The sequence below is a fragment of the Mytilus californianus genome, unplaced genomic scaffold, assembly GCF_021869535.1.
Source record: "Mytilus californianus isolate M0D057914Y unplaced genomic scaffold, xbMytCali1.0.p SCAF_10, whole genome shotgun sequence".
Classification (NCBI taxonomy): domain Eukaryota; kingdom Metazoa; phylum Mollusca; class Bivalvia; order Mytilida; family Mytilidae; genus Mytilus; species Mytilus californianus.
In genome coordinates this window covers 4,511,223-4,529,656 of record NW_026262582.1, presented here as the reverse complement: position 1 = coordinate 4,529,656, position 18,434 = coordinate 4,511,223, and the positions used below count along the sequence as shown (strand labels likewise).

Below are 18,434 nucleotides of genomic sequence, written 5' to 3'. Positions count from 1 at the left end.
AATGTTTGATGATAATTTTCAGGCCAGAAGGGTAGTGAAGGATGGAGAAGGACCGACAGGACTGATTCCATCACAGCAATTAGAGGAGAAAAGAAAGGCATTCGTTCAACCAGACTATGATTACTCTAAAAGCAGTTTATGTAAGTTATACAAATCATCTTAAAGTGAGGGAATATAATGGCATTCAAAAATCTTTGTTTAGGTCTTTAAATGAAAAGTTAACTTAGAATTTGTCTTAATGTTAGTTTAATCGTCATGATGTAGGTGATAAGTCTTGGACAGAAATATTAAGGTACATTCGAAAATAAGTTTTCATTCTCTAACTTTAGTTTCCCTCATCCAAATGTTATGAAACTTATACACAATGCTTATTACCACCAAACGCGGATAAAGTTTGAGCATGAGTGGTGTCACCTTTGCTGCTCTGGAGTTATGTCCCTTTATAAATGGAAAACTAGGCAAATTTGCAGTTACCCCACTTTAATTTTACATTGTCACAACCAAATGTTCTGAAACATATACAAATTCTTATTACCACCAATCACAGATCAAATTCAAATTTGGGTGGCGTCACTTTTATCATTCTTGTGTTATGCCCCTTTATAAATAAAAATTGCCAAATTTGATGTTTGGCGCACTCAACATACAGAAATAAATGTCATTAATTTTCAAAGAAAACAAAATGTTTGTAGGTTTGAATCAGAACATTGACTCTTGCATATTTACAAGCGAGGATCTGTGTCCTATGGACATATTCTTCTTGAATTTTACTATTATATTTCTCATGTTTATGGGAAATTGAATTTTGATTTCAGTGTGTGTTGAATTTTGATTTCAGTGTGTGGTCTGAAAAGGAGAAAGAAGAAGAAAATAAATTACACAAGCAGTAAACATAAAGGTAAATTACAGTACAGGTAGAGTCATAAATTACACAAGCAGTAAACATAAAGGTAAATTACAGTACAGGTAGAGTCATAAATTACACAAGCAGTAAACATAAAGGTAAATTACAGTACAGATAGAGTCATAAATTACACAAGCAGTAAACATAAAGGTAAATTACAGTACAGGTAGAGTCATAATTTACACAAGCAGTAAACATAAAGGTAAATTACAGTACAGGTAGAGTCATAATTTACACAAGCAGTAAACATAAAGGTAAATTACAGTACAGGTAGAGTCATAATTTACACAAGCAGTAAACATAAAGGTAAATTACAGTACAGGTAGAGTCATAATTATATACAATTTGTACAGACATATCAATATTGTTGATACCATATCTTGACCTCTAGTTGTCATTTTTTGAATCCCCCAACAGCAGCAGAGGGAGCAATAAGTGATACCCTTGTCCGTCTGTACATTTGTCCTGAAATTGGTTTCCATTCTCTTACTTAAGTTAGCCTCAACCAAATGTTATGAAACTTGTATACAATGTTTATTACCACAAAACACAGATCTAGTTTGAATTTGGGTGCCGTCACTTTTACCATTCTAGAGTTATGCACCTTTACAAATGGAAAAATTGCTGAATTTTTTGTTTCTGTTCTGTTACTGAAGTTTGTCTCAACCAAATGTTATGAAACTTATACACAATGCTTATTATCACAAAACTCAGATCTGGATCGAAGTTGGGTGTTGTCACTTATACCCTTCCTAAGGTATGTCCCTTCATTTAATTATATGCAAGCAGGGGCGTCATCTGTGTCCCATGGACACATTATCCATTTATTTGTATTGTCATGTTGCTGTCTATATTGATGTATTATTCATATCTACATTAATTCACATATTTTCTTTTAAGAGTTTGATAAATGTGAAATAACCATTTATGAAGAGGTGACCAAAATGCCGCCATTCCAGAGAAAGACGTTAGTCTTGGTAGGGGCTAGTGGAGTGGGCAGGAGAGCACTCAAACAAAAACTACTGAAAGACGATCCAAGGAGATTTGGAGCTGTTATGCCACGTAATTATTACTCTTTTACCTCTAGATGCATATATGGTATGAGGTACTGCTGAGTGGATAAAGGTCAAATTAAATATTCATTAAAACATTTGTTTTCAAGAATAACTCTTACAAAGGAAGGATGTATTAAATGTTTAAAATTCGTACATTAAAACAGACTTTTGTTAGGATTTTATGCCCCCGCCAGAGGCAACGGGGGCATTAAGTGTTACCCTTGACTGTTTTTCTGTCCGTCCGTCCCATTTTGGTTTCTGCACTCTGATTTAAGTTTGCTTCATCCAAATTTTTATGAAACTAGTATACAATGCTAAGAACCACAATATGCAGACAGAGTTCGAATTTGGGTAGTGAGTCATTTACCATTCTAGAGTTATGCCCCTTTTTAACTTGGAAAATTGCAAAGCTGGAGCAGCTGGCATTCATGTCCTCAGACACATTCTTGTTTTATTATATAAGTCCTTTCTTATACTGCTGCTTAACTGATAAGGGATATAAAGTGATCTTTGTGGTGGTTAAAATATAGTTTTCATTTGTGATTTTCAATGAAAGCAAAATGTTTGTTTCTATTTAGTTAAAAGGTTTCTTGTATAACATAGGTTTACACCCATTAAGCTATATAGAATATTGTCATATTTTTACATTTTGAAGACAAATTGTAGATATTGATATTTAGTATGCAATTGTGAAGCTATAGCTATATAACTTCTTTTAAAATTCTGAAATCCTTTAGTTGTCTCCCTTTGACCAGTGAGAAATCTACAAATTATTGTTTTGATGCAATTATACTGAAGATAAGGATAAAAGAAACAGCTGTGTGCTAAAATTGTGAGTATTTTGATTATTATAGATACTTCAAGAGCACCAAGAGAAGGAGAAGTCCATGGCAAGGGGTACTATTTTACAGATAGAGAAGGCATGGATGAAGAAATTAGGGAAGGAAAATACATTGAATGGGGAGAATTTAATGGTAATCTTTATGGAACTAAACTGGACTCTATTCATAATGTTACCATGGATGGAAAAATGTGTGTTCTGGATGTTAGTCCCACTGTAAGTTCTATAGAATGCGCTGTAGTTACATTATGTTTAAGGTGTATAAATACCACCATTGATTTTCCCCTATTAGTCTTTGTTAAATTTGCACTTTTCAAAAAATTGTGCAGAATTTATCTTTGTTTCAAATAAAGAAATACTTGGCATGAATAAAGTGTTATCCTGTCCAGTACTGTAGACAAAATTTCACATCACATTTCATTACATATAAGAAAATAACCATCACTGGAACCAATCAAATTTTCACCTCTTTTTTTCCTGTGTACTAGCTTTCGTAACCATGTAACCTCAAGTTTCTGAAATATTCTATAGAAACACCATATAAAAAAATAATGGTACTTTGAAACACCCAAGATATATGTTTATAACTCAGAATTTTTTTACTGCAATGAAACATAGTATTAATTTCCTACAACTGTCAAATTCAAGGGAATATTTTTTTTCAACACTTTTTTGTATGCAACCGGATGTGACGTTCTATGATTTGGTGGTATTACACCTCAATAGAAATGCACTGTTTTTACATTTAATTTTTATTATAAGTCAGTTGTTTAATATTAAGCATGCTTTTGCCATATAGCAATTTATAACTGGATATATATGCAATATATTTTGATTGATAAAAAGAACAATTTGATCTCAAGCTATACTGTCTTTGATTTGCATACTGATACTTTGAATGCTCTTTCAACTAAACAAAACACTTTTGCTTTTTTTGCTCCTACTACAACAGGGAGTAGTAGACATAGAATACTGGGGGTTCATCTATCCCTCCAGTCTTGCAAGCACTCTTATATAAAAATAAGGAGATGTGGTATGAATGCCAATGAGACAACTATCCACCAATGTTCAAATGAAGTTGATGTAAGCAATATAGGCAACCATCTAATATAAAAATAAGGAGATGTGGTATGATTGCCAATGAGACAACTATCCACCAAAGTTCAAAAGAAGTGGATGTAAGTAATTATAGGCTAACGTAAGGCTTTCAACAATGAGAAAAACCCATACCGTATAGTCTGCTTCAAAAGGCCCCAATATGAAACAATTCAATTGAGAAAACTAACGGCCTAATATATACAAAACAAATATGACAGATATGAACCAAGGACAATGCCTACATTTCATGTCAGATTTGTATAACATTTATATCAAAGATTTATACCAGTAATGTCTTGGATGAGTTTGAACATCAGTAACAATTAACTATTTTTACTAAAGTTATGCCCCTGGGAAATGTAAATTATGTTTAAAAGTGCTTAAGTGCTCTCAGCAATGTCTTGAACAATTTCTTAAATCATCACAGATCATCTAGGCCCCTTGGAAATGTAGAGTATATCTCAGTCCGACATATTTCATGTCAAATATTTATGAAAATTATATTAAAGTTTTATATGAACAATGTCTTTTTATAACCTGAATGTTTTTTGTGCTTGAAATAGAAAATAATTTGAGTTATCGCACATGAACAGATATGGGTCACTAGAGTGCTGTTCTTTTACTTGAACAGATAAAATATGAAATGGGTCACTATAGTGCTGTTCTTTTATTTGAATCGTTGGGGGGGGGGGGGGGGGGGGGGGATTAGTCAACATTAATTATAGACTAATTTCAAACTACATTGTTATTGTTTACTGTTGCATGATGTAGTAACATTTTAGTTTGATATTCCAAATGCATGATATCACAAAAATGCACTATATGCACCATTATCCAACTTATTATTGGGAAATAAGTATGATTATCTTATTTACTTCTAATTCCCATTTATTTTTTATTTTTTCAGTCTTTAAAAGTTTTGAAGACAGCCGAATATATGCCATTTGTAGTATTTATTGCTGCACCTGGTATTGAGGCATTAAAAAGAATGTATGAGGAAGGCAGGCGGAGAGGTTTGGTAGGACGTAAGGGGGTGAGTACAGCTGCATTAATGAGGGTCGTAAAGGGGGTGTATTTACAAAAAAAAGGGAATTAAAATGTCTATTTCACAATGAATGAAAAACTGGTAATTTTACCAATTTGCAAGAAACATGTGAATAATTAACTTCAAGAACGTAAAACCTCAAATAAAAATGCAAACAGTAAACCTTAACTTCCCGCATATTTACAAGAATATATATAAGTTAGATGAAGAGATGAATAAGAAAACAAAATTACTCAGCTTTTAAAACTTTTTCACATGTTTAAGACATATGAAGTGATTTATATTGAAACCTTACTATTGGTGTAGTAATAATTGTATTGCCATGCTACACATTTGTGATTAATATTCACTGACTTCCTAAAACCTTGCTTTATATAGAAATGTTAATGCTTTCATAGTATTTTCTTTATGACGTTATGCATGATCAATTTCATTGAGCTTATGTATAGATATTTCACTGTTGGTTGATTGTTGCTGACTTAGCTTTCTACAAACTGATTAAAATACAGGTCCTGTGTGTCCATGAGGATCTGCTCTCCATTCTTCCAGACCTTTCTGGGTCCTCGAGATTCATACACACCTTCAAAAAATTGCAGGTTGAAATTTCATTGGCTGATGTAACAATTACCAGATCAGAAATTAAAGTGAGAGTTGTCAAATCCTTGTAAGCAAAGCTTGGACACAATATCTGTATTTCAATCAGATTAAGTCAACAGCATTTATTCTGGGAACAAATGATATAAAATTGGTATTTTCTCCAGATTTACTGGTTGTCTTTGATTTGTTAAAATGGCATTGAATTCTATGTTATATTGTAGTTTATTTCCATTTAATTCTTGATACTTTGGATTATCCAATTAGATTAGTTTAGAGTACCAAATAAAGATTTTTATGCCCCCACTGTAGCAGAGGGGCATTAAGGTTTACCCTTGTCTGTCCATACATCCCGAAATTTGTTTCCGTTCTCTAACTTTAGTTTCCCTTGACCGAATGTTATGAAACTTATACACAAAGCTTATTAAAACAAAACGCAGATTAAGTTGGAATTTGGGTGGCGTAACTTTTACCGTTCCTGAGTTAAACCGCTTTATAAATGGAAAAATTGTTTAGTTTGCCTCAACCAAATGTTATGAAACTTGTACGCAAAGCTTATTACCATAAAACACAGATCTCTAGTTATGTCCCCTTATAACATTTTGTGCAAGCAGGGGCATCATCTTTGACCCATGGACACATTCTCCATTTATTTAAAATTTTTATCAAGGTACTGTAATTATGTATCAGAAATAAATGAGTGGTTAATTAAAATGTCTAGAAAATTTGTTGACACTAGAAATATAGATGTAGGTACTTCTATTAAACAGACAAGAAATTATGTCTTAAAACAGTCCATCTTTAGATCCCTAATTAGTTTATAAAAGTTTAATCGGCACTGTCATAATAGTGGGATTAAGATTTTACATACCTATTTTGATAGGGCATATGTTTGAGAGTTTCTAATGATTTATACATTTCATCAGTATTAATTAATTAGTTTTTCATTACATAAATTATGTATTCTTAAATTGCTGTATAATCACTTATGTATGTCTCTTATTTTAGGCAAGTGGTCATGGCACAATTGAAGTTAAAACTGTGAGTATTATTTATTGGACAACAATCTCTTTGTTTGTTCGTCTGACTGTCTGTCCTTCCAATGAAATTTCCCTCGCACATATATCTAAGAAACTACAAATCAGAACTTCCTGATATTTTGTGAGCATGCTATACTGTGGAATGTGTTTTTAGGCCTCACTTGTGTTCAGTCTTAATATTTAAATATATGCTGTATTTAATGTTAATACATTACACATATAAATGTTGAGACTGTCAACACGAATGCGGCCACTTCCATTTTAGACAAAAAGCATCTGAAAAGTGACATTTCATGGCATATTTGATAGATTTTTCATTTTTAAGCTTGAATTTGAGCGTCTTTAATGACCAAATGAGTTTCATATTTTCAACATAAACTAATTGAATCGACTGAAGTAGACACTTAAGTGTTTAAAAAATGTCAAAAATCTTTCATCAGATGTACTTTGAGTTTTAGGCCGAAACTAGCCCTTACTAGACCTTCTCCTTTTGTATCAGGCGTTACGTGAGCATGCTTCACTGTGGAATGTGTTTTCAGATTCATCACTTATCCATTTCCTGTTAACAGAATACTTATATATATATATATTGTAACAGTAACACGCAATTCAACCTTTTTTTTCAGGAACATGATTTTTATGAGACCATACAGGAAAGTCAGAACATAGAAAGAGTATACAAAGGGATGTTTGATTTTACAATCGTCAACGATAATTTTGATGAAACATATAGAACTTTGAGACGAGAATTAGACAATTTAAGTTCTGAGCAGCAATGGGTGCCCATTAATTGGGTTTATTAACCTGTATATTTGTACATTCTTTATATCATATCATATCAAGGGGTTGGTTATGCATCAGTAGAGTGCTTAAAGATTCGTATATTGTCAAGTAGTGTGGATTAGAGGACATTCAAGATAATGTAAATTTAGAAATTATCGTGAGGCTTCTATTAATGCGAATAATGCAACTGAATGAGTATCACAATAATAAGAACTTGCATTATTATATGTGATACATATAACTGCATGCAGAATTTCCTGAAATTGCAATAATTAATCTCGCATTTTAGTCCATTCAAAAAAATTCGCAATAATAATTGCTCACAATAGTTTCTGAATTTACAGTATTACATGCTTTGTAAATACAAAAGTATATTGAATTCTGTATATTGTACTGAATCTGTTGGAAGTAAAGTTTACTTTGAATAACCCAATTTAAAGATTTTCCACATTGATATTGCTATGTCTGCAATACTATTAAATGTTTATCTATGAAAAAAAGATAAAACAGTAAGAACAGGGAAGTGATGTTAACTCTTTATTTATAGATTATTGACTTTTTTCAAATGAGAGGGTGATTTTGGCTGCAATCTCATCGGAGGTAGATAGACTTGAGATGAGATGTAGCCAAGAAACATCCTTGAGATTGAAAGATTATTGATAATCTGTTTATCACTGTATTCCTAGGCAATGTCAAAGACATAATAGGCTTATGATATTATCATATTTTCTCTGTTCAACTTAAAAAAGCCATTCTCAGTCCAGTAGCATGATATGAAAAAATATCACACAAAAAAAGATAAAAGCAAAATTTATGAAAATAGCAATATTTCCTTTTACACATATGACAGAAAATCAATGGGTTCAATATTACATAACTTCCAATATATATTGTTCGTTTTATCATCAAAAGACCCTAGGTGTACATAAATTTTATAAAAAATGACTGGAATGGATTATCACTAAAAACTTTGTACGTGTCATGAAGTTATATGGGGCTTAAAAATTTACGGTTAGTGTAAATCAAGTGCATTGGAATGTTTCACTTTATCCTGTTTTCTTGTGCAGTGTAATTATTCTGAATGATTTAGATGTAAGTATCATGTTTTAGCAGTATTCTTAATTTGGACAATTTTAATACTGTAAACCAACTTATTTTCGCAGATACTTTGTTTGGCATTTACCCCTTTCTAACCAACTTCACAGCTATTTATTTTCTCAATTTTCTGATTTTCATGATGTATTTATATAGGGAAAGGTCCAATAGATACATATTGGCAACAATTTTTTCACATAATTTTTCTACTCGCAAAAAATAAATAGCTTGCGAAAATTAAATGGTTTACAGTATTTCGATTATTTAATAGACTAAATCAAGGCTGTGCATTAGCATTGTAGTAACTATTTGCAGAAATTTAGATTTTACAATAAGATATACATTTTGTATTTGTAAATGTATTGGTGAAATTCAAAATACAGCAGAAAAAACACAATACATCTGCAAATATTCAAATACTATATAGATAATTGTTTATATATCATAATCAAAACCAATATCAAGTGTCAAAGAGAAAGTCTTTTAACCAAGAATATATCTATTTGGCCTTGATCATTACAATAGACATAAATATCACATTATGATGTTGTTAGTCAGTGTTACATATTCTATATATAGATTTACTTGATAATGGAAAGATTTATGTTTATTCAGTATAGACCACATCAAATTGATTTTTCAAATTTGGATTTCCCATAATAAATTTTTTTACTACAAGGTTATTGTTCTGCATTCTGCAAAAATACAAAATTTATGCATATTTTATGATATTATAGAGAAATGAAATAAGGTAACAATAGCCCACTATAACAAGTTTTTTAAAGTTAAAATTGCAGTTAATCAGTTAAATTTAAGATTACTGCAAAATACTGATTGTCTTATGATACTGACCTGTTGATTTTAAAATGTTTATCAGGATTAGTTTTTTGACGGATTTTTAGGCTTCTTAATCTTTTTTCAAGGAAAAATAATTTGATGTGTCTTAATTGTAATCTTTAGGCAGCATATATATATATATATTAAGTGTCTTACTTATCAGTGTTTATGTATGTATAAAGGATGATAAGAGATCCTCTGTTTCTTTATTATTATTTCTCTAAATTAGAAAGATGTTCTATACAATATTTTACAATTTTTTAAGTTCTCAGATATTATATTCACATCAAAATAAACAAGGCAAATCACTAAAACCGTTAACTTTGCAATGTTAATTCCGGGAATGTCAACTGTATTGGCAGAATATACTTTCAACATTATTAAACCTCAAGATAAATTATGCAGACAGTTCACCAAGACAATTCTGTTGTAATTTTACAGAAGACCTACACTGTATTTGTATTTCTCACTGTTGTAGGCCGTATGGTAACCTATAATTAATTATATCCACTAACATGTATTTGAACTCTGGTGTGGTGGATAGTTGTCGCAATCATACCACATCTCCTTATTTTTACATTACAAGAACTTTATATTTCTCTTTGTATTATTATGTCTGAGAATGTCAACTGTGGCAGAGTACACTTTTAACATTATTTAACCTCAAGATTACTTATGCACAATTTCTACTGTCATTTTACACAAGACTTGCATATAGATATAGGAAGATGTGGTATGAGTGCCAATGAGACAACTCTCCATCCAAGTTACAATTTATAAAAGTAAACCATTATAGGTCAAGGTACGGCCTTCAAATTTTTATATTTTCTTTGCTTGATCGATCATATTTTATAATAGCAACATAATAAAAGGACAATCTTTTATATCAAGGATATTTTATTTATAAAAAAGATAATTCTATTTATAAAAAAGGTAATTCTTTTTATAAAAAAAGGTAATTCTATTTATAAAAAAGGTCATTCTATTTATAAAAAAATGTCATTCTAATTATAGAACAGTATTTTGATTAATTGTATTAAGTGGTTAATAAGTGGATAATCTGTCCGAAGTTTAAAACATTTTTGGTTAAATATATAATTAGATGCTTTTCTTATTTCGAATTTCGAATTATATTGCACAAACAAGAGTCTTTTCATTATTTAGTAATAGGGCAACACACATTTAGTCAATCACACACAAGTTCCATTAGGATTTGTTTCATTGCATATGCATCTGTATTTTGTCTTATTTGAATAAGTAAACCATTTTATGTAAATTATGCAGATATTCATCACCAGATGTCATGTTATAATGGGTTGTTACTACTTTTGTACATATCTTGTTTTATGATTGGTTGTAGAGAAAGAAAACATCTTAAGATACACCTTATGGCTATTTGTCTGCCTTTATTTGGTTACCACACATGTTTTTCGTAAAAATTTCGATGACACAAGAGTAAAGGTCTGACTGCAAAGAGCAAAATGATTGCATATAATGTCAATAGGTCAAGTGTCAGGGTATCCAAAAACAGCAATAAGGTCTACTATAATGTATCCTAAGTAAAAAATTGTAGTGTCAAATTTCAATTTTGTAACATATCATAGGTCATGGGTTGTATATAAGTTTTTTGTATATTGAGAAAAATATTCTGGTGACCTTGTTCAGAAATAATGTTATGTTAAAGAAAAAAAACATAGCATTTATCTGAATTTTTCAATTATTTCCAGAATTTCCCCTTTAAGTTACTGGAATTTACTGTGAATCATTAGTTATATACATATAGTGCGTGATTTTGAGATTTTTTCCATATATTTTTTTTTTTCAGAAATTTAGTATACATTTTTTTTTAATATTTAAAATTTTATCTTTTATGTATATTATACTTTGTTAACCATTTTCTGCAGAGCAGTCTGGCTGTGAAAGTACAAAAATACCACAACAACAAATGCGAGTAATATATAATTAATTGAGGATTGCAGTTCCAGAAACAGCAATATGTTTATATTTTTTTTAAATATTTCGAGAAATTATTTTGTTGAATTGATGGTGAATTAGCAATATATTAATTTTTTTTTATATAGGCTGATTGATAAAACATGAGGGGCCTGATGGGTTATTTTCGTTCTTCGTGATCGGCGCATTTTCGCTATTGTGATCCGTTTTTCTACAGATTTTTTTTTTTTATATTTTCGTGATCTGTGATCATGGAAATTTATTTTCTGTGAATCGTGATTGACAAAAAAATCAAATCATGATGAGACACCCCCCCACATCAGGCCCCTCAAACATAAGTATAAGTTGTTACATTTGAGTAGACTCTTGTATTGTAAAACACTTACATAATAATTTGATGTGGACTATGAGGGTCTAGAAGGGGTTTACAGAATTAGAGAATAATGGGGGGGGATAAAGAATAGAGAAAAATAGTAAAGAATAGAGAATAATTGGCAAAGTGAATAAAGAATAGTGAAAAATGGCCTGAAATTAAAGAGCAAAAAAAATAAAGGCCCCCCTCTAGACCCTCAACTATTATGAAACATTGTAGTAATACTAATCCCTCCATTGATTGTTTTGTGATATATATTTTCTTGTATGCAAAATAACCTTTCAGAGATGTAAAATAGATGTAAATTATTCAAATTATATTTTTTGATTATGCAAACCCTATTACAATAAAAATAATGATGGTAAACTTTTTTTGTGTTTTATTCTTAATTTCTGTAATCTGTGTTGAATTCATTCATATCTTATGTAAACTTGGGGCAATAAAGGGCTATTCTGGTTTCTCGTTTTTATACGTCCGTCAAATTTTTGACGGGACGTATTATGTTATACAAATGTCTGGCGTCCGTCCGTCTGTCTGTCCGTCTGTCTGTCCGGCGTAAACATGTCGCACCGTAACTTGAGAATGACTTATCCAAATTTCATGAAACTTAACATAGTTGTTTCTTATGATGGTCAAACGATCTGTATACTTTTTGGTGAAAATAAGATTAAAACTTTTTGAGTTACGGGACTTAGTAACTAAAACAGGTGTGTGTTTTTTTTCACATGTCGCGCCGTATCTCAAAAACAATTTATGATTATTGCTTAAAACTTTACACACTTCTTAGTTATATTAATCTTAAGATCTGTATACTTTTTGGTGATGATTCAAAATTTTATTTTAGAGATATTGAGTATTTTGTTAAAAAAAGGGGGAGGGGTTTTTCACATGTCGCGCCGTATCTCAAAAACAGTTTATGATTATTGCTTAAAACTTTACACACTTCTTAGTTATATTAACCTTAAGATCTGTATCCTTTTTGGTGATGATTCAAAATTTTATTATTGAGTTATTGAGTATTTTGTAAAAAAAAGGGGGAGTGGTTTTTCACATGTCGCGCCGTATCTCTAAAACGATTTATGATTATTGCTCAAAATTTTACACACTTCTTAGTTATATTAATCTAAAGATCTGTATACTTTTTGGTTTTGATTCAAAATTTTATTTTTGAGATATTGATTTTTTTTTTTTAAAAGGGGGGGTTTTCACATGTCGTGCCGTATCTCAAAAACGATTTATGATTATTGCTTTAAATTTTACACACTTCTTAGTTATATTAATCTAAAGATCTGTATACATTTTGGTTTTGATTCAAAGTTTTATTTTAGAGATATTGAGTTTTTTGTAAAAAAAAAAGGGAGTTTTCGCATGTCACGCCGTATGTCAGAAACTATTTATGCTTATTGCATAAAAATTCACACACAAGACAACGGGCATATCATGCGCTCATGGCGCAGCTGTTTATTTATATAAATTAGACCATTGGTTTCCCCATTTGAATGGTTTTACACTAGTAATTTTTGGGGCCCTTTATAGCTTGCTGTGTGGTGTGAGCAAAGGCTGCGTGTTGACGACTGTACTTTGACCTATAATGGTTTACTTTTATATAATGACTTGGATGGAGAGTTGTCTCATTGGCACTCATACCACATCTTCTTGTATCTATACCTATTGACTGGAACTGGTCTATGATAAAGTCCATGTGTTGATCTTGTTTACTGTGTTGTATCTTATGTAGACTTTGGGCGATATAGGGCTATACCTATTGACTGGAGCTGGTCTATGATAAAGTCCATGTGTTGATCTTGTTTACTGTGTTGTATCTTATGTAGACTTGGGGCGATATAGGGCTATACCTATTGCCTGGAACTGGTCTATGATAAAGTCCATGTGTTGATCTTGTTTACTGTGTTGTATCTTATGTAGACTTGGGGCGATATGGGGCTATACCTATTGCCTGGAACTGGTCTATGATAAAGTCCATGTTTTGATCTTGTTTACTGTGATGTATCTTATGTAGACTTGGGGCGATATAGGGCTATACCTATTGACTGGAGCTGGTCTATGATAAAGTCCATGTGTTGATCTTGTTTACTGTGATGCATCTTATGTAGACTTTGGACGATATAGGGCTATACCTATTGCCTGGAACTGTTGATCTTGTTTACTGTGTTATTGTGCTGCTTTCTCATTGTCATATACTCCACACATGGAGTGCATTTTGGTCCTTAGGTGCGTTTTGGACGCAAGAAGTTTTTACAGTGTTGATTCCATTTTGTTTACCCTTGTATTTATATTTTACTTAATTTGTACTTTATCGAGAAAGTGTATACTATATATGGTATGTTCTATCAACTACGACAACTTTTTAGTTGGCATCTTTGATAGATTTATTTGTATGTTTGTTTGAATTTTTGAGTCAGTTGTGTTGTATGTCTGTGATATATGTTTTCACAGTTTTTGGCTTCTGGATCCCAATTATTGTCAAATTGACCTTTTATGACTGTTTGAGTTGCTCACCCAATTTTGTCAATATAACGGAATTATAAACAACTGTCATACAAATTCAAGGTTTAGCTAGCTATAAAACCAAGTTTAATACTTTGTACTTGTTTGGCTTTCTATATATTTTGAATTGAGCGTGACTGATAAGTCTTATGTAGACGAAACGCGTGTCTAGTGTATTAAATTATAAGTCTGGCTCCTTTGATAACCAATTCAGCCACCATTTTGTTTTCATAAAATGTCTGTATTAAGTCAGGAATATGACAATTGTATTTCACTTCCTTGGGTTGTTAACGTTTCATTTTGCCGGTTTTTATGGGCTTCCCCTTTTTGAACTTACCTAAGAGCTTGGTATTTTCGTTTTACTTTTCCACAACTTAAAATGCAGAGGTTATGGTACAAGAATTCACAGCTTTGCTATAAATACTCATTTCATTTTACAAGTTTACTTGACAAGGAATGGGAGACTTATCACTTAAGAAATGGTAAACATGGGCTTCTCAATTATGTGATATAGTGAAAGGAGTAAGTATCTGGCGCTGAAAAAAAAACCCCAAAGTTGCTGGTTCTCAAGGAACACGTCTCAGAAATGTCAAACATATGGTTAGAAATAACATATATTTGTATATCTTAAATAAAACGTAAGCCCACTTGTATTTACATAACACAAACATTCATCTATTAAATAAAAAATACACTTTTACTGAGGAAATTCACAAAGAACAAGTTTTAACAATATAAAAAGTGCTCCCAGTGTTAATTGAGTGGAACCGCCACAGCCAAAAACAATGAAGTTGGTTCCATTTTCAAGATAAGTCGATCTTATATGTACCATACTTCTTTCCTGTGAAAACGTCTGTCAACTTGTATCCCATTTGATTTGTAAGGCCAAAATCGCTCAGTGTCTTATTGAAGTATTGTAACCATCCAAATGTGTTGGAATTCAATATTCCTACAGCATACTTTCCTGTTGGAGACAGTGGTCTTAACCAAACTTCCACGTAACCTTGCTGTAAAAATTCATAACTGTATTTATATCCAGAAAACATAAATCCATTCACGATTTGCTTGCTTTTGCTCAGTAAAGTTTTTCCTTTACAATGTACTATTCTGAGGATCAAAGTCATATAATTTTTGTAACTTTGGTGTTGCTTTTTCTTCGCCTTACAATTTTATATTTGGCCTTTTGTATTTCTCCTTTTTGTCAACCCTGCAATATTTTGACATAGAGATTCTACATTCCGTTGTTAGCGATGTCGGCATCATTTAAGGCCTGTCTGTGGTCAAAGTGTTTGAGACATCAATAACTTGGTCAAAACTTCATGGAGTATTTCGAAACGTGGACAGAAGCTTTCTGATGATCAACAGAAAGTATTCAGAGCAAAGTTTTGAAAATATATTTGTTCTCATTTCCTGTATTTTACTGATAAAAGGACTTAGGTTGTTTTCGTAGTTAATATTAAGATACAGTTACGGTTAAAGTTTTTCAAAAAACAATAACTTTGTCAACCTTTCATGGAATTTTTTATGAAATTTGGAAAGAAGCTTTTGAATTTTTTATATTCTTTATGTATGTAAAAGTTCAGATAAAAAGATCAGATACTTCATTTATATGATTTTAAGTTTAAAGAAAACTATATGCACAGGATATGTTTGTTTATACTCAGTTTTGATTTAGAAGAAAAACCGACGTGGTTAAAAAATACAAATAATAACACCATTTTAAACACAATTTCATTTTAATTTTCTTGTCATGGTTAGAATATACATAAAATACCACCATTACAAACTCAATCCCAATTTAACATTCTTGTACGTGTCTATAAACAAAACACATCTAATTTATTTTTAGAAATTTACCTGTGATAATATAAACGTCTCAAATAATACGTCACTTTTTGTGACGTTGATCCATTCATGTGACGAGTAGTTTATATTTCGTTTGTGGTGTCCTGGTGTGCTGTTGTAAATTCATGGGAGGTGTCCGTTGTTATTCTGTGGTTTACATGTATACTAATGTACTATAATATTATTTGTTTATGTATTTCTCTGTGCTGAGTGTTCTTGCGTATGTGTGTAATGTATTCCTGTCACGTAGTGTTGTCATTTTAGCGGTATTTTAAACATTGCCATATAAGCGGTAGGTTTGGCTCGCTATACAACCAGGTTCAACCCACAATGTTTTCTTAAAATGTCCTGTACCAAGTCAGGAATATGGCAGTTGTTATCTACAGTCCGTTTCTGTGTATGTTGGCGTTTGCTTTTGTTGTAGTTCAGTGTTTCTGTTGTTCCGTTGTTTTCCTCTTATAGTTGATGTGTTTCCTCGGTTTAGTTTGTTACCCGGATTTGTTTTGGCTTAATCGAATTATTGCAGTTTACATTAAAATACATTCCGTGGTTTAAGTTAAAACGACATAAGGATAAGATGACTAATAAAGAACGTCTAAAATCAAAAAATAAATACAAATTCAAGGAATACATAAAGCAAGAAAAAATAGCCTGTCTCATTCGGTATTCAAGAGCTTGCAGCTGCTACTCAGACTTTATAAAACGTCACCAGTGTCTGAGCTGAAATTTGATAAACCAGGGTTAGTCAAAGAACGTCTCGTCCTTTTTCTAAAAAAATTCATCGGATGATACCAATTAAGACCTTGTTGATCAATATTCTGTATCAACTTCACAAATAATACATGATGGTCTTGAAGTTTAGAATCTAAGTACTGGCGTTGTTTCTCATCTTATTAATAATTGCGTGTTATAGTGTTCTTTTTAAATTTTCAACCTTTACTGTTTAGTCCATTTTTGGTAATATCCATTTGGCGTGGATTGCGGTATTTGTACATCCCGCCGTTGTGTTATTGTGCTATGTTCATTTTTAGCTCACTTAACTCAAAAGGGTCAAGTGAGCTTTTCTCATCACTCGGCGTCCGTCGTCCGTCGTCGGCCCTCGTCATCGTCGTCCGTTAACTTTTACAATAATCTTCTCCTCTGAAACCACTGGACCAAATTAAACTAAACTTGGCCTAAATCATTCTATGGGTATCTAGTTTAAAAAATGTATCCGATGACCCTGCCCACCAATAAAGATGGCCGCCATGGGGGTAAAATGCAGTTTTTGGCTTATATCTGAAACTAAAGCATTTAGAGCAAATCTAACATAGAGGAAAAGTTCATCAGGTCAAGATCTATCTGCCCTGAAATTTCAGACGAATCAGACAACCCGTTGTTGGGTTGCTGCCCGTGAATTGGTAATTTTAAGGAAATTTTACAGTTTTTTGTTATTATCTTGAATATTATAATAGATAGAGATAAACTGTAAACAGCAAAAATGTTCAGCAAAGTAAGATCTACAAATAAGTAAAATGACCAAAATTGTTAATTGACCCCTTAAGGAGGTATTGCCCTTTAAAGTAAATTTTTTTTACAATTTTTAGTAAATTTTTGTAATCTTTTACAAAAAATCTTCTCCTGAAATTACTGGGCCAAGTTAACATACTTGGCCTAAATCATCCTTAGGGTATCTAGTTTTAAAAATGTATCCGTTGACCGCGCACACCTACCAAGATGGCCGCCATGGCTAAAAATTGAACATAGAGGTAAAATGCAGTTTTTGGCTTATATCTCTGAAGCTAAAACATTAAGAGGAAATCATCTAACGGGGTTAAAATGTTCATCAGGTCAATTTTTTTAATCTTTACAAAAATCTTCTCTTCTTAATCTACTTGGCCAAATGGAATTAAACTTAGCCACAGTTATTATTAGAGTATTTTGATTGAAAAGTGTATCCGATGACCCTGCCTTCAACCAACATGGTCCCCATTGGTAAAAATAGAACATAGGGGTTGACTATAGAATAGAATAGAATAGAATAGAATATTTTATTTCCCAAATTACAGGGCCCATAAAGGGCATAAAATCAGATACAATTGATTTACATAATTGGTAACAACAATAATAATAGTCACTTGAAAATATATATTTAGTATATTAGCATTCGTCAGAATCAGAGCCAAAAACCACATATATATTGTGAATAAAAGAATAAAATTACATTATATGCATTCATTCTCAAATCATTTACTTGACTTAGTGTCAATATGCATACCTGATCTCCTTAATTCAAAACAGTCACAAATATAACAGCCCAGTTTTTCCATAAGAGTTACATTTTCTTGAGTCAAGAGCCATAAAAATTTAGAAGATTTATTTAAATTTTTAAAATTATAACAATTGTCAGATATGTATTGAAAAAAGTCTTCCCTTTGAGTATCATAAAGAGGACATTCTAACAAAAAATGAAGCTCATCTTCA

At 31.6% G+C, this 18,434-nt stretch overlaps 1 protein-coding gene across 2 annotated transcripts in view; it reads left to right on the top strand.

Moving 5' to 3' along the window:
• The window catches only part of LOC127717487 (protein PALS2-like), a 35,926-nt gene extending 23,939 nt beyond the window's left edge, over positions 1-11,987 (top strand). Inside the window, exons 9-16 of one of the 2 annotated variants that reach the window (XR_007989203.1) lie at positions 23-140; positions 839-898; positions 1,805-1,966; positions 2,814-3,016; positions 4,806-4,931; positions 6,546-6,578; positions 7,204-10,225; positions 10,269-11,987. Coding sequence is in view for 1 of the 2 variants with exons in the window: in XM_052223154.1 (XP_052079114.1) it covers positions 23-140; positions 839-898; positions 1,805-1,966; positions 2,814-3,016; positions 4,806-4,931; positions 6,546-6,578; positions 7,204-7,380 (879 nt within the window). In the remaining variant the exon portion in view is untranslated. Of the gene's footprint in view, positions 1-22; positions 141-838; positions 899-1,804; positions 1,967-2,813; positions 3,017-4,805; positions 4,932-6,545; positions 6,579-7,203 lie in introns of both variants that reach the window. The other variant, XM_052223154.1, reaches the window with a different exon arrangement.
• The last annotated feature ends 6,447 nt before the right edge of the window (positions 11,988-18,434 follow it).